The following is a 13,375-nucleotide window of genomic DNA, read 5'->3' as shown; positions in this document are numbered from 1 at the left end:
ACTATGTAAGTTGGTAAGAGAAAATCGTACTTCAGAACTAAAATAATCCAGAACAAAAATAAAAGGCCAAGTGAAAAAAAAGTGAAAGCCTTTTTGAAAGATGAAAAAATCCAGGAATAACATAAAAATAACTCTATAATAACCAGAATTTCTCTTAGTTCAAAGAATATCACGACTTGATTTAATACGAAAATTCCAAAGAGATTTGAAAAATAGGATGGAAATATGTATTGCTTGATTGTTATTTGAAATTCTTATTTGAAAAATTTCGAAGAAACATTTTTGTTTTTTCTTGCTAAAATCTCTAAAACCGAAATATGATTGGAATTTCGCTGAAATAGGTTTTCTTTCCTTTTCTTACCCTCCTTGCTTCGTTTCGCTATTATTTTTTTCTGTTTCATACGTGGATATGCATATGCGATCGTTGTTTCTGCGATATTCTCCCGCTGCTCACACTCCGAGTTTCGAAAGAGTGACTTCTTTCAGTTTTGGTCCTAATTTTTGAAGCCGAATTTTGTACATCGTATGTATATTTACCATATATTTTACTTAAAAGAGTAATTACGCGTTTGGATTTTTTTCTACACGTTGGTGCCGTTGTTGGGAGAATGACAAAAAGTTAAAGTATATGGCTGGAAATAATTGTGACACCAGAAAAGCCACTTGGGTGTTTCTTAGAACATTTAGGTGATTCCCGAATTCTCGCCGTTTTTCCTCTGGTGAGGGCGAAAACTGGTCCCACAAATATGTATGTCGTAACTGTTACTTGTGCACAATTTGACGTAGCAGTTGTGTTGTCTGTATGTTGTTCTAGCATACTACAGCACAATTCTTCCACAAATTCAAAATTCTCATTTTTTATTTGGGAAATTTCACTTATTAGAGTGAACACTTATGGCAGTGGTTCGATTATTCAACGGAAACTACGAGGTAATAGCACACGTTGGTGGTATCCACTGAAATGCACTATTAACGATGAATTACGACCAATTCTCGCGTGTAATCGTGGCTAGAACGTTTAAGGAGAAGCTATCTGGAGAAATTTCTAGGATTTCATGCGTAGAATTCCGGTGGATCATCAAATTCAACTGAATTCATGTAAATCAACAAACTTGTTGCCGCTTATTTTAAATTATGATCCCAGATTATATTTTCCATCATATTTGGAACTATTTTGTCCTGCATCATATCATACAATTTATATTATAGTACTTATATTTTTGTCACTATAATACTATATAATCCCTATCCCAATGTTTTATCTCATTTGTTTTGTTATCGGAAATATTTTAATAAAACAAGAAAGTTCATTATTTAGAAAGTTTATCTGCATTTGATGTGATACTGTGGTTCGATCTCTTCATCGAACAAAAGTTGTTTGATAGTCAGCTAATCTATTCTTTAAACGCTTTAAATTTCCCTCAATGATTTGGTATTTTACTTTTGAGGTTTGCGATTTATTATTTTTTACACATGGTGTAAATTATACTCTAAAGCACAACATAAGTTAGATTATTCTCAAAGGTAGATTTAGCATTATTTTTTTCACTCATTCAACGACAATTATATTTTTTACGCCAGATGCTTTCCATTTTTATTTTTTACTAGTTCAAATACAATGGAAAATTGTTTGAAAAGAATTGCTATTAGGTATTATTTCAATCTGTACCGCCCAACAAACCAATCCACGACTTCTTTTATTCGCTTGCTTTTGATACTGTTATAAAGCTTAAATTCAAATCTGACTATTGTGGAGTTTGATGTAGAAACTTTCGCATGGATTCGTTATTACTACTAGGATTCTAACAATGTATGAGGGTTGACTGGATATAATGAAATTCCACAGCGACAGTTCATTTAAAGTTCCCGTCTATGGATCTCATTTATGGAGTTCACAGGATCTGAATCCTCAGTAACCGAACGAATTCACAAGAACCACAACCACATCAGCCGAAATCCTCACCAGTTGCTCACAAATTTCGAAATTTTACACGCGAGAAGGTCCGGTTGCGTGCGAAATGTGGGAAGCATCATAGTTTCATGGATACTGAACATGAGAGAAGGAAAATTTACTCAATTAACTTTTTTCAAAACAAAACTTTTTTCAAAAGGGGCACATCCATTCCATCACTTCACGAATCTGAGGTGGTACGGATTTCAGGTGGAGTATTCGTATACAGGATGCGAGACTATGGAGAGGAGGCTGATTCCGTCCATTTCTTCCTAATTGCCGTAAAAAACGGCCCGGAAGATACGGCTTCAGGCGTACTGGCGCACTATTTTCTACAGGGAGTTCGACTGGAGCGCCAGCCTTGTGCGGCGCCGCATCTTCCGGGCCGTTTTTTACGGGAATTAGGAAGAAATCGACGGAGCCACCCCCCTCTCCATAGTCTCCCATCCCGTATACGACTGTAATACTCCACCTGAAATCTGCACCACCTCAAATTCGTGGGGTGATGCCTTTAAAGGAAAACTAACCAAAAAAAGGAAGTGCAACACTTCTTTCTGTATGGGACCCAATCCCACCTGAGACACAGTCAATGTTAGAGGAGAGTTATTTCTTGCACACAGGCAAATTCTTTCGTTCACAGGATATTTAGTAACGCTGCTGAATTTTCTTCCTGAGCTGAACCTAAGTGTTTAGACTAAGTAGGAATTGACTTATATAAGCATGGTGCATAACGACTTAACACTGTTAACAATTTTATCTTTCTCGGATCTCTCGGCCACGACAGTGTTGTTTTTCTGAGACTGATTTTCCGGACAAACTAGAAAATTGACGATGCCTAACTTCTCTGAAATACTTGTACACTTTGTACTTCTCTATTTTTATCTTCTTGCATTTTTCACTCGTAGGCTGCCGGGCAGTTGCTTTACAATCTGTACTGGGAAAAATTTTTGCAGTAATCTACGCACTGCAAAGATACCGATGTTGTCACAAAGATCTCTTGTTAGCTTATATTTATTCAAGCAATTTAACTCAAATTGAAGAAAAAGGGCACTCCTTTACCGATGATGATCAGAAAACTAACGCTCGAGATGATGAGCTCACCTGCAAAACGTAGCGGCCCCTTGGGCGTCTATGTAAAACTGGAAACAGGGGAATATTTATTTAAATGTAAATGGCATGTATCAGATTTCCCTCGGGAACGAGATTTCTTCAAAAAAAAACTCCACGGAAATTTCTTACTTTTTTCAGCGCTGCCCATGTTAGAGTAGATATTTTGTAATAAAATGATTATAATAAGTGTAATTTAGAAAAACCATTGGTTCACCCATTGGTATCCTTTTAATGGGCCTAAAAAATGGAAAAATTAATAAACCACAACCAACCAAATCGATATTTTTGGGCAAATTGATTGTTATTCTTATAAAAATAGTATTAAGAAACTTAAACGAAAAAAGTTTCAATGACTCTACGTCTAAAATCGAATAATAACGGATATATCAATAAAATCGAGTTCTTGCCCTAAACGGCAGTTTTATTGGTGGCCAATTAAAACTGTGGAAAGTTTCTTTAAAAAAAAATAACCGACTATTTTTACTGGTCTAAAACTTATACACTTCCAGAAGAAAAGTCACATTTAGCTTTATAATACAAATATATAAAATAATATATATATATGTAAAACATCTACAGAAACATGTTTTGTATATAAATATATAAAGCAAGTTTGAAGTTTCTGCAGATGTTTTCTTATCACACCAAAAACTCCTGATTAAACACATTTTGCTTCGATTCTGACACTTCTTTGTTTAAAATAATGCTTATTTGAAGTATAGAGAAAGACGTTTTTCCATTTGTTTATGGATAGTTTTCATATCCATGTGGTTAGTAGCATGATTTCGAAATTCTTTCTTTTTTCGTAATAATTTCGTTAACAGAGTAGAATAAATATATTCGAAACAATGACGTTTAATAATTGAATAAATATAATGTAGGAAGACATGTTGACGGTGATTTTTACTTTTAATAAATTTCAATGCTAAAACAGTAATATAAAGCTGCATTTGCAAGGTGTTTTGCATAAGATCCGATGAAGTCCCACTTTCTAAGTGTTTCGTATTTTTGTGAGCAAACTACATAAGTTCTCTACCTTGGTGAGACCCAAATCTACGTATGAGTAAACATTTAAGGTTTTAGGTACGAAGACGCTACAATTCTCTTTGTTGTTTTAACATCCTACATACTCGAGCATGTAAACACGTAAATAATAAAAAAAGGAGCGAAATATCCCCTGGATGTCCTGATAACTTGCTATGCTTTGCAAGTACTCAATAGCTACTTTGTAAAGTAGCGATAGCAATTTTCTCTTGGTTTAAAATTGAACATATGTCGATCTGGCAAAGTGTTTCTCAGACGGAACAGAAGAAAAATTTTTCTGCCATTTGTCATTGCCCAGCTCGGCTCGTTTTATTCTCGGCAAACTTCAGCTACCGGACAATAGTCTTGACCGCGGGCCATTCATCGTGATGGACTATCATAGTGTAAACTTTACAGTGTTTTCAGGATATTATTGTTTTGGTGTAGGAGAATAGTCCAGAATAAAGTCCACATCGTTTTGCTTCGATTTATGCTCATAATAAATCTTAATAGTCAATTACTCATTTTTGTCCAATGAGTGAATTCATACTCTAATCCGATAAGGAAATCAAGCTAACAATGGCAATCTTATCGAAAAGTTTATCTCTTGTTCTTTTGATGTAAGTATATATCTCAGAATAGAATATATCCAGATGTTTAGAAAAAAACGGTACTCTTAAAATCTTCTTTTTTTAATCGTAATAATAGAAATTAGCTGTTGGGATATTTCCTGGATATAATATAATATACGATCTATACAATAATTGATTTGTGAATAGGAAATCCTTGGTTGGTCCCGGAACGCTTTTATAAACTCGCGAACAATTAGGCGCTTTCATTGCACTGCACTCAATCGTCGCCCAAGTAATCGCTATGATCAACACATGTTGTCCTAATGATACTATTTCTGGATTGCATGTTCTGGCAAACTATGCTCCTCTCAAATTTCAAAACAACTTTTTGTGTTGGATCTGTGAGGGTATTTTGTCATTTTGTCGCCTTTTTTAAATACCAATGATGTTTTAGATCCCAGAGATGGGCGGATTCTTTGGTTCTGAACTCTTTTTTTGTCGAATTTTTGCCGAATCAGAACTGTTTTTTTCGATTGATGAAAGCAACAAAATTAGCACGACATCGTGTGCGAATCAGTTCACAAAATTGTTGGAAGGGCGCCATCCCATCAAACAATTAGTGCGATTGCGCGCCCTCTCTCAGCCCGCTCATCTGACGAATAATTGAGCCAAGTGATGGCTAATTTCACCAACCTCACTGTTATGGTGACATTTTCGAAATATACAATGCATATCACCTGGATCTCCATTGTCCAGAAAAAAATTCTCCGTCTCTGATGTCGTTCTGGCCGCAACATCTCAATCTTCTCGTTAAACATTTGGATAGATCATCTTAGGAGCAATTAATTTGTTTGAAAATCATTTTTTGTTTTTTTTTTCGTGTCTTATTTCTTTTATCTTCATTATCACTTATTACTAATGTTTTTGGCTTTTTCTTTAAAAAAATGCTAGGGAATGCTTAATTTCTCCAACGTATTCATGAAATCCAAAGTTGAATTTCACAGTTTCGTGCTTTCCATTTGAAAAAAAAATTACTTGGGTCTTTTGTTCTTTTTTTCCAAACTGTTGAGGACAGACAAAATTCTTATCTTTTCTTTCAATTCAATTTCCAATTCTCCTTTCAAACTCCTCTCCTTTTTTCTTCTTTTTTTTGTGCATATTTGAACATGCACCTGAAGCCAAATAATGGATATACATATTTCTTCTATAATCACTAGGTATGTCATTTACATTCACGAATCTTTTGGTTTATACACTATCGATTATTTGTAGACCGTTAGATAACAACTGGTTGGAAAGATAGCGCAGTTGTTTGTGATACTAAATCCTTCTGACAACAAGAGCATAGTTTATTTTAGAGAATCCTTCTTTAAGTAAAGAAATTTCGTTTCAAGTATTCATGGTAGCCTGATACAAATCTCTGTCCTCATTACTGACATTATTTTTAGGGCAGTTAGTTACCAGATTCAACGAGAATCTCAGTTTGTCACTTGGGAATTCTGGATCCTGCTTCATGCAGTGGACCAAGTCGAATAAGACTTCCTCATTGACTAAACTCACTACAGCTGAACTATTTGAGGGTGTTTGGTAATTGCGGTTGCGCCAATGGGACCTTGCTTATTGAGTTAGTTGGTCAGCTAAGACGACGTGTGCGGTCAGCAATCACTATCCCAGCGGGTATTCTGCCAAAGCGTATTATGCAAATCCATGGCAAGCGTGACCGCTAATTCGACATATTACTCCAGTCTTAGAAGCTTGACGCCTTTCTTTTGATGTTATTCAAAAGTTTCTCGCTCTTATTCTTACTTGGTTTTTTATCAGATTTAGGTGGTTTTAGGTACAATCATAGTTAGATTACATTTCTTCACAATTAGATCCACATCCGAAGACATTAAATTAAGCAAAAGTAGGGATTTTTTTTGTGAAACTTCGTTATTTTAAAACTAATTCAAATAGGTACTTAATTTCTTTATGTGCTGCCATGCCGTAATTTCTTTCCTTTATTTGTTGCCGTACGCAAGCAGCTATGTAATGAACAAATAAGTAATATAAACGAATGGATTTTTGATAATTTAATAACAACTTAGTAATTTGTAATAATAATAATTTTTGTGCAGCCGAAAATTCGCATTTGGTCGTAATTGGGCTATTAAAAGAACCAGTCATAACATTTATTTTTTTTTACATTAGTACATATTTTTACATGTGCAAATCATTCTCTTCAAAAATGGTCGGGTTTCTTTTTAAGTTGCCGAGAATTTCGAGAAATTCCCCAACTAAAACCTGCTACAAGTAATTCTTGTTATTGTCCTGAACATATCAGTATTCCGTTTTCCTGGAATCACCGCAATGATCTACTCTAAAATTGAAAGAGACGGGCCAAACGATTATTCCAGTCTTCGTTCCCAACACTGTTTTTCCATCAATGTTTAATTTGCTGCTTTAAAGTTTGGATGAGAAAATATCCATAGGAATGTGCAAGTATCGGGCATTAGACGTGGTCTCAGGATTAGTTTCAGGTTAAAATATTATGTTAATTCGTTCATATTGCCCTTAGCTCGGAGCTAAGAGTAGTATTAACGAGTTCTCGTAGGAGTTTAATATTTCAAACTTCCAAAATTGTCATAAATTGTCATAGGAAATTGTGAAATATATCGCGCATAACATTCCCCCCATCTTTCGCTCTCATTCCCTTCACTTCACTCTCTCTCTTTCTCTTTTTTTATATCTTACTTCTCATCTCTCTTTCACTTTTTCTACTTTCACTCCTCATCCTTAGCCGAAAAGCAATTAGTAAGAATTACACTTAGATTATATCGCTTTTTCGAGTGCTTCTCCAAATGGTCTTTTTTTTCAAAAATCAAATTTACTACCCGCTAATGTGATTTATGACTTAAAAGCTTTTTACACTGAACGCTCCTCATTCTCCAGTTAAAAGAGGCGAATTATAGCAAGTGCAAGCTATTCGTTGTTTCTTCTAATGATGTTCGACAACAACCACGGACCAGTCAATTCCATTACTTCCTTTGTTTCCTGTTTGTCTCGTCGGCGGCGGGTCAACGCGAGCAAAAATTTTTGGCTTTATCAGCTTCGTTTTCTCATCATTCCTGCTTTAGGACAAGTATCCGTAAGCCTGTAGACTCCTGTGCACGTGAACAATTTTAAAATTTGGTTAATTTTATACTTTCTTAGATTTTCGTAGCAATTTCACTTCACCTAGATTCGTTCCTTTCATCGAATCATGGTGAAAGCAGTGTGTAGGTGCCCGATTATCCTAATAATAGCAAATAAGCAAACAAAATGAATTTTAAAAAAATCAGTGGATAATTTTCGATCATTGGTGGATTTCCTTTGATAAACGTCATCTTTATATTAGCAAAAACATGGATAATTGCAGTCGTTCACGACTTACCCTGATTTTATTTGTGCCCACTTTCAAATGTGTTCATACAAATAAATAAAGAATTTCATCGTGGAATCCATTTTTTAGGATTCTCGATCCCGTTATTTTTTGTGAAAACTGTTTACAATCTTTCTGATCTCATGACAAATGCATAAGAACGTTTAAACAACCTCGTTTGCACATCGTTTATGCCCTGTTAAGCGTCCTTAAAACAAACATTCCTGGATCTTAGTGATCCGTTAGTTGTTTTGTTACTGACTATTTACGGTAGCGGCTAGCTGGAATTAGCAGTTAATGCTGTAAGTGTTCAACCTAATCCTCAAACACTTTCAAAGCTTCCGAAGGATGAGAAGAGAATTTTCGCTTATGATAGATGTCCTCTTAATTTATGAGGTACACGAAGCACATTCAATTAGTGTTTCTGCTGGTGAAAAAAAAAGAATTCACGTTATTCACTAGTATTTTATTTTTAAACGGAAATATAAGGATTCATGTGTTTTCACGGATTTCAAAGATGTCAAAGTTACATAAAGGCAGTCAATTACACGACAGCGTAGCCACCTTTTTCATTCCGAGCGATAGCTGACACATGTCGCTGTTGCTCACTCCTATCTCATACATTCTTCACCGCATCTTCATTTTTCATCCACTTTTTGAATTTTTTTTTTCAAAATATTAAACAAACGGATTTCCTTCAACTAACACTTCGGGTAATGTGTTATTTTCGAACTCAAACCTTCAAAATTACGCTATTTTTATTTCGTACCGGTTGTACTGACACAACACTATCGTGAAATAGTGTAGTGCTGCTCATTTATATATAAATACATACATCTAAATATTTCATTGTTTTTCAAAGTATACGAGTAATAAAAAATAGTAGATATTCTGTATTCTAAACTGTGCAATCTTATTCTCTTCGGTAGCATCATCTAACGATTTGAAAGAAAATCCATCACATACCCCAAGGATTGCACTAGGAATCAGGTGGTCTTTCCAAGATAACATGTCCCCTTTGATCCTGGAAGCCGAGTCTGTTCACACGTTCGACTTTGTCATTTATTAATATTTGATTCATAGAGAATATTAGGATGTTGTCGGGATTTTTCTATAATGTTGCAGTTATTCTTCACTTTAATGATGAAGACTCTCGAAATATGTAGAATTTCAAGGATATTTTCACCAAATTTTTGGTCATTCAAATATTTTTTATGCCGCTAAAACGTTTTCGCGTTCATTTTCTTACAACACACCTTTTTGCAACACTTACGAATAAGCATTATCACCTACATCCTGAAAACTATGCGGATAAACTACGATGGAGTTTGAACTCTTATGTTATTCAATTTGTTTATTTGTTTATTTATCCACATTTAGCTTATTTGCTTACTATTCCATCTGTCAAGTAGGATAGTTTGTATGGAAAGTGAAAGTCTTCGAGAATCCTGAATGAACAAATCTGAGAGTGAAATTTCTCACTTCTTTGTTTGTGTACGCTGAGGGATATGCTATAAATATACGAAAGAATAGAGAGGACGGACTGCAGTTTATCTTATGCATTCTAAAACACGGATGGTGTTGTTTTCATACATTTTTGTGGCGGAATATTTCTCAGATCATTTCTCTTCTCAACGCAAAACAAGAACTCCCGTACGTTATCTGTTTTCCATGTGCAGAACGTTGTAATAGAAGAATCTATTTTTCTCGAAGTTTGAATGATCAATTAAATCCAGAACGGACAAATTTGTTTGTTAAAAAATCTGGGAAACTCGCACACGAATGATAGTGTACCACAGTCGGAACTCATAACAATCCGAAGTGCCGGAAATATTCTTGGGCGATTTCGCTGGATTTTCACTGTTTTTTAACGGATTTCCTGGCTAACAAATAGGCTATTAATTAACTCTGCTTACGTGTCCGAGATTTTGTGTGCTTAAAAACGAACAAGCAACACTACCGACAAATACCGTTGTAAACTATTACTGGAACGAATTTCTTTACTGAATAAGTGTTTAGAATGTTATTGTCAATGCGGTTGTCGTTGATTTACGCTGTGTATGTTCATTATCCAGGATTATGGCGATAGCGGGATAGAGGTTGGCGCTGTAGAGGTCTTGACGGCTAACCGAACAGTTGTGTCGGTTGCGAGCAACGGCACGGCTGTCCCGTCCCTTTTGGCCAGCAGAACCATGTCCCGTCCGTCCATCCGTCCGTCCGGATTGAGACGAGAGCATTTGTGACCCTCCTGGCTCGCTATCGGATCTCTCCTGCACGCGCTTTCCTATCCTCGAATGATCAATCTTCAACCTCTCTCGAACTTCTCGGCATTGAACCACAACGACTCCACACATCCACGAACACCACAACTGTTCTCGCTATCCTTACACTGCGAGCATTGCATACTTGTCGTCGTCTCAAATTTCATATCTCAGTTATTGTTCTCTTTACAACTGAGATCGAATTGTTTGGGCTCTCCAATCCATGATTTTCGTAGTATTACGGATCCCAAATCTTCTTTGTGTTCTTCGTGATTCTGCAATGTTATTGCTATAATCATAATTCGATACAATTTCTAACGGAATTCAGCTTCTCGAATCGAAGCTACATCGTCTTTTCAATCTTTGTTTTGTTGGTATTTTCCATAACATCGTATTGTTAATTAAACATATTGATTGATCATAGAGATTTTCTAAACGACATTATTCCCTTCATTCATACTCGCCAATGACTCTAGAAATCACTGAGCCTTCCTAGTTTCTCATTCAGCGGATGAAAAATCCAGTAAGTTGAACCACCTGAATTTGTTTGAGATTTCTCAAGGATCCACTTTTTTATCCTGTTTAACTTCATTTCTTTCATTCCCATCAGTAGTAAACATATCAATTGTCCTTATCGAAGGACGCTACTGTGAGGGTTGTTAATTTTAAAGAAGCTGGTCGTGGCTAACTGTGTACTTTGCAATCTTTGTAGTATAAACATGCCGTGGGTCCGCTGAGGCTCGAATTGTTCTGTTTACAGTTTTTTTTGAAGTTGGTCGTAATTAGTTCTTCTTTTGCCAAACAAACAAAGCAAAGATTTTGTGGTCCCGCAATTTTTGGCATGATGACTCTTTTCGAACCGATCACTAAGTCTAACTACAAAAAATTACTTCATTACCTTCTTGGTACTACCTACTCAGATACTTAGATGCCTCCCAATTAATGAAGGTGTGGGCTCCAGCATTTTTTCCAATCGTAACCCTTTTTTGGTAATTTTTGGTTTATAACGCCTCATTTTTCTTGTTTCCTCAAGTACTTTGGACAAAATAGTCTCCATTTTCTACTTCAGTAAAACATTTTTACTCCTGCTTTTCTGGAGGAGCTACTTTTTGGAAAGACTTCTTGAAATAACAACTACTTTACAATAACTTGTTTTTCTGGAAGGAGAAAAGTCCCGTAAATTTTCGTCATTTTGGAAGCCCCGTACTAATTGATGGATGTAATACATAGGTCAAAGCCCAAAAAATTTTTCTTCTCTGTCAAAGGGTCCTCGATATATCTAAGATCTATCCTGAACATGAATTGAGACTGAAAATTACTGTTTCTACTCTCCGCTTGGATTATTTTTCATTGGATCCCATGTGAGCTGAAATCAAATTTATGGATACGGTTGACCGCACAACATCCACAACATCTCACGCACTCTATTAATACACATTAATGGAACAACGTTTTGGAGGATTTCAATCCGAGAAATCCTACGAGGATTTTAATTTTACGTTCCCAGAAGAGTCGCTTTTCTTTTCGCGTTCCTAAAAGACAGAGCGAGGTGAACAGCAGATGTTCCTGAAGAGAAGGCGATCAGGATTATTAATTACTAGTATCCACGCTGCGTTATGTTACGTAATGATCAACAGGAATTTTCCGGATCCATAACACCCATTTACTACAAGATACCATTCTAAAATAATATCTTAACCACATGCATTACTTAAGAGGATAGCACAAGCAATTTGTTCTTATATATGTGGTTTTCAAAGCTCTCTTGAAGTGTCGTTTGTGTTGAAATACAGTATTATGGATTGTTGTGGATATCGTGAATCCCATCGAACAAGTATACATGCTTTCCATCATTTCCATTCTATCGAAAAGTGCTTATCCACTAAATGAGAGCGTCTGTTCACACCTTTTGGTTGTTTTTTTCTCCGGAACCTGATGGCCAGAATTTTACAGTGTGTTCCTTAGCACCCAATCCAAGTGAATGGCCACACATTTGATAATAAACAGGAACAAGTGATAAATATGGATTATGATGAATGAGGATAATTTCGATTTGTTAGGGAACAACTACTGAACGAATTACTAGAAATATCGAGATTTTATTCTCTTTTCTTTGGATAATCATCGAAAAACTCTTTGAACGTGCTCTTCTCTCGAAAAGAGTAGTATTTTTTCTTCATCCTTTCTCTCCTTTTCAGTGATCACTGTTTCCTTCTCCTAATATGTACTGTATTCTTCCGATTTTATATTTATGTATTAACGGTCCAAGGTCGTCGATAAATCATTTATCTTACTTCTTTCTAATTTCTGAAAATTTATGCAACTTTTTTTCTATGTTTACATACTTTGTACTGTAATTATTCACTTATTTCCAGGATGCAGATTTCTTTTACCTTCCCGTAAAACCGTGTTTCCTTTCCTGTAAAGTTTGGTCTCTTTTTTCTGTGTTTTATTAACAGTTTCGCCTTTTATTCTTCACTTTTGCTTATGTTTAACAGACTTCAATTCGATTCTGATTCTTATCAGAACGAGTCAAAAAAAGAAAAACAGTAAAGGGTCTAACAGGGTTATTTTATTTTGAAATTTTTTTCCCTTTTTTTCTCGTTCCTTCTGATCGCACTTATTCATTCTCGTTCCTAAAAGCGCTAAATTTCTGAACTACCTCCGAGGCCAAAAAATTTTTATAATAGATATATTTAATTGAATTAAGTGGATTCCATGTTCAATTCCAGAACTATAAGAAAGGATGAAATATCAATTTGCTTCTAGGAAATTCAACAGAACCTCAAAAATTACTCAGTTTTTTTTTTTGGAGGAACTGTCAATCATATCCTATTAACCTACCCCTATCCCTATTAAATTTCATTTGTTGTGGTGGAATAAACAACGTCTTAATCATCTACAGATGTTATTTTCTCACACATTCATAGTTTATATACATCCGTTCTTCTAATTCGGTGAACTCTGCATGATTAGTTCGATATTTTCACTTTTTGTTGTTTTTTTCAGAATATTTTTTTATACTTCCAGATTAGTTGCTAGGTACACATACTATGCA

General features: G+C 35.4%; 1 protein-coding gene across 1 annotated transcript; it reads right to left on the bottom strand.

Annotated features, from left to right (window-relative positions):
* Positions 1-10,071: 10,071 nt before the first annotated feature.
* On the bottom strand, positions 10,072-10,410 carry RB195_025728 (uncharacterized protein; the record flags this gene model as incomplete). Its single annotated transcript, XM_064213993.1, has 1 exon — positions 10,072-10,410. One exon carries the CDS (start codon positions 10,408-10,410, stop codon positions 10,072-10,074), a length of 339 nt encoding a protein of 112 aa, XP_064069874.1.
* Between the last annotated feature and the right edge of the window lie 2,965 nt (positions 10,411-13,375).

This window comes from Necator americanus, chromosome X, assembly GCF_031761385.1.
Source record: "Necator americanus strain Aroian chromosome X, whole genome shotgun sequence".
NCBI lineage: Eukaryota > Metazoa > Nematoda > Chromadorea > Rhabditida > Ancylostomatidae > Necator > Necator americanus.
The sequence above is the reverse complement of the archived record's forward strand: the minus strand, read 5'-3'. Positions and strand labels throughout refer to the sequence as shown.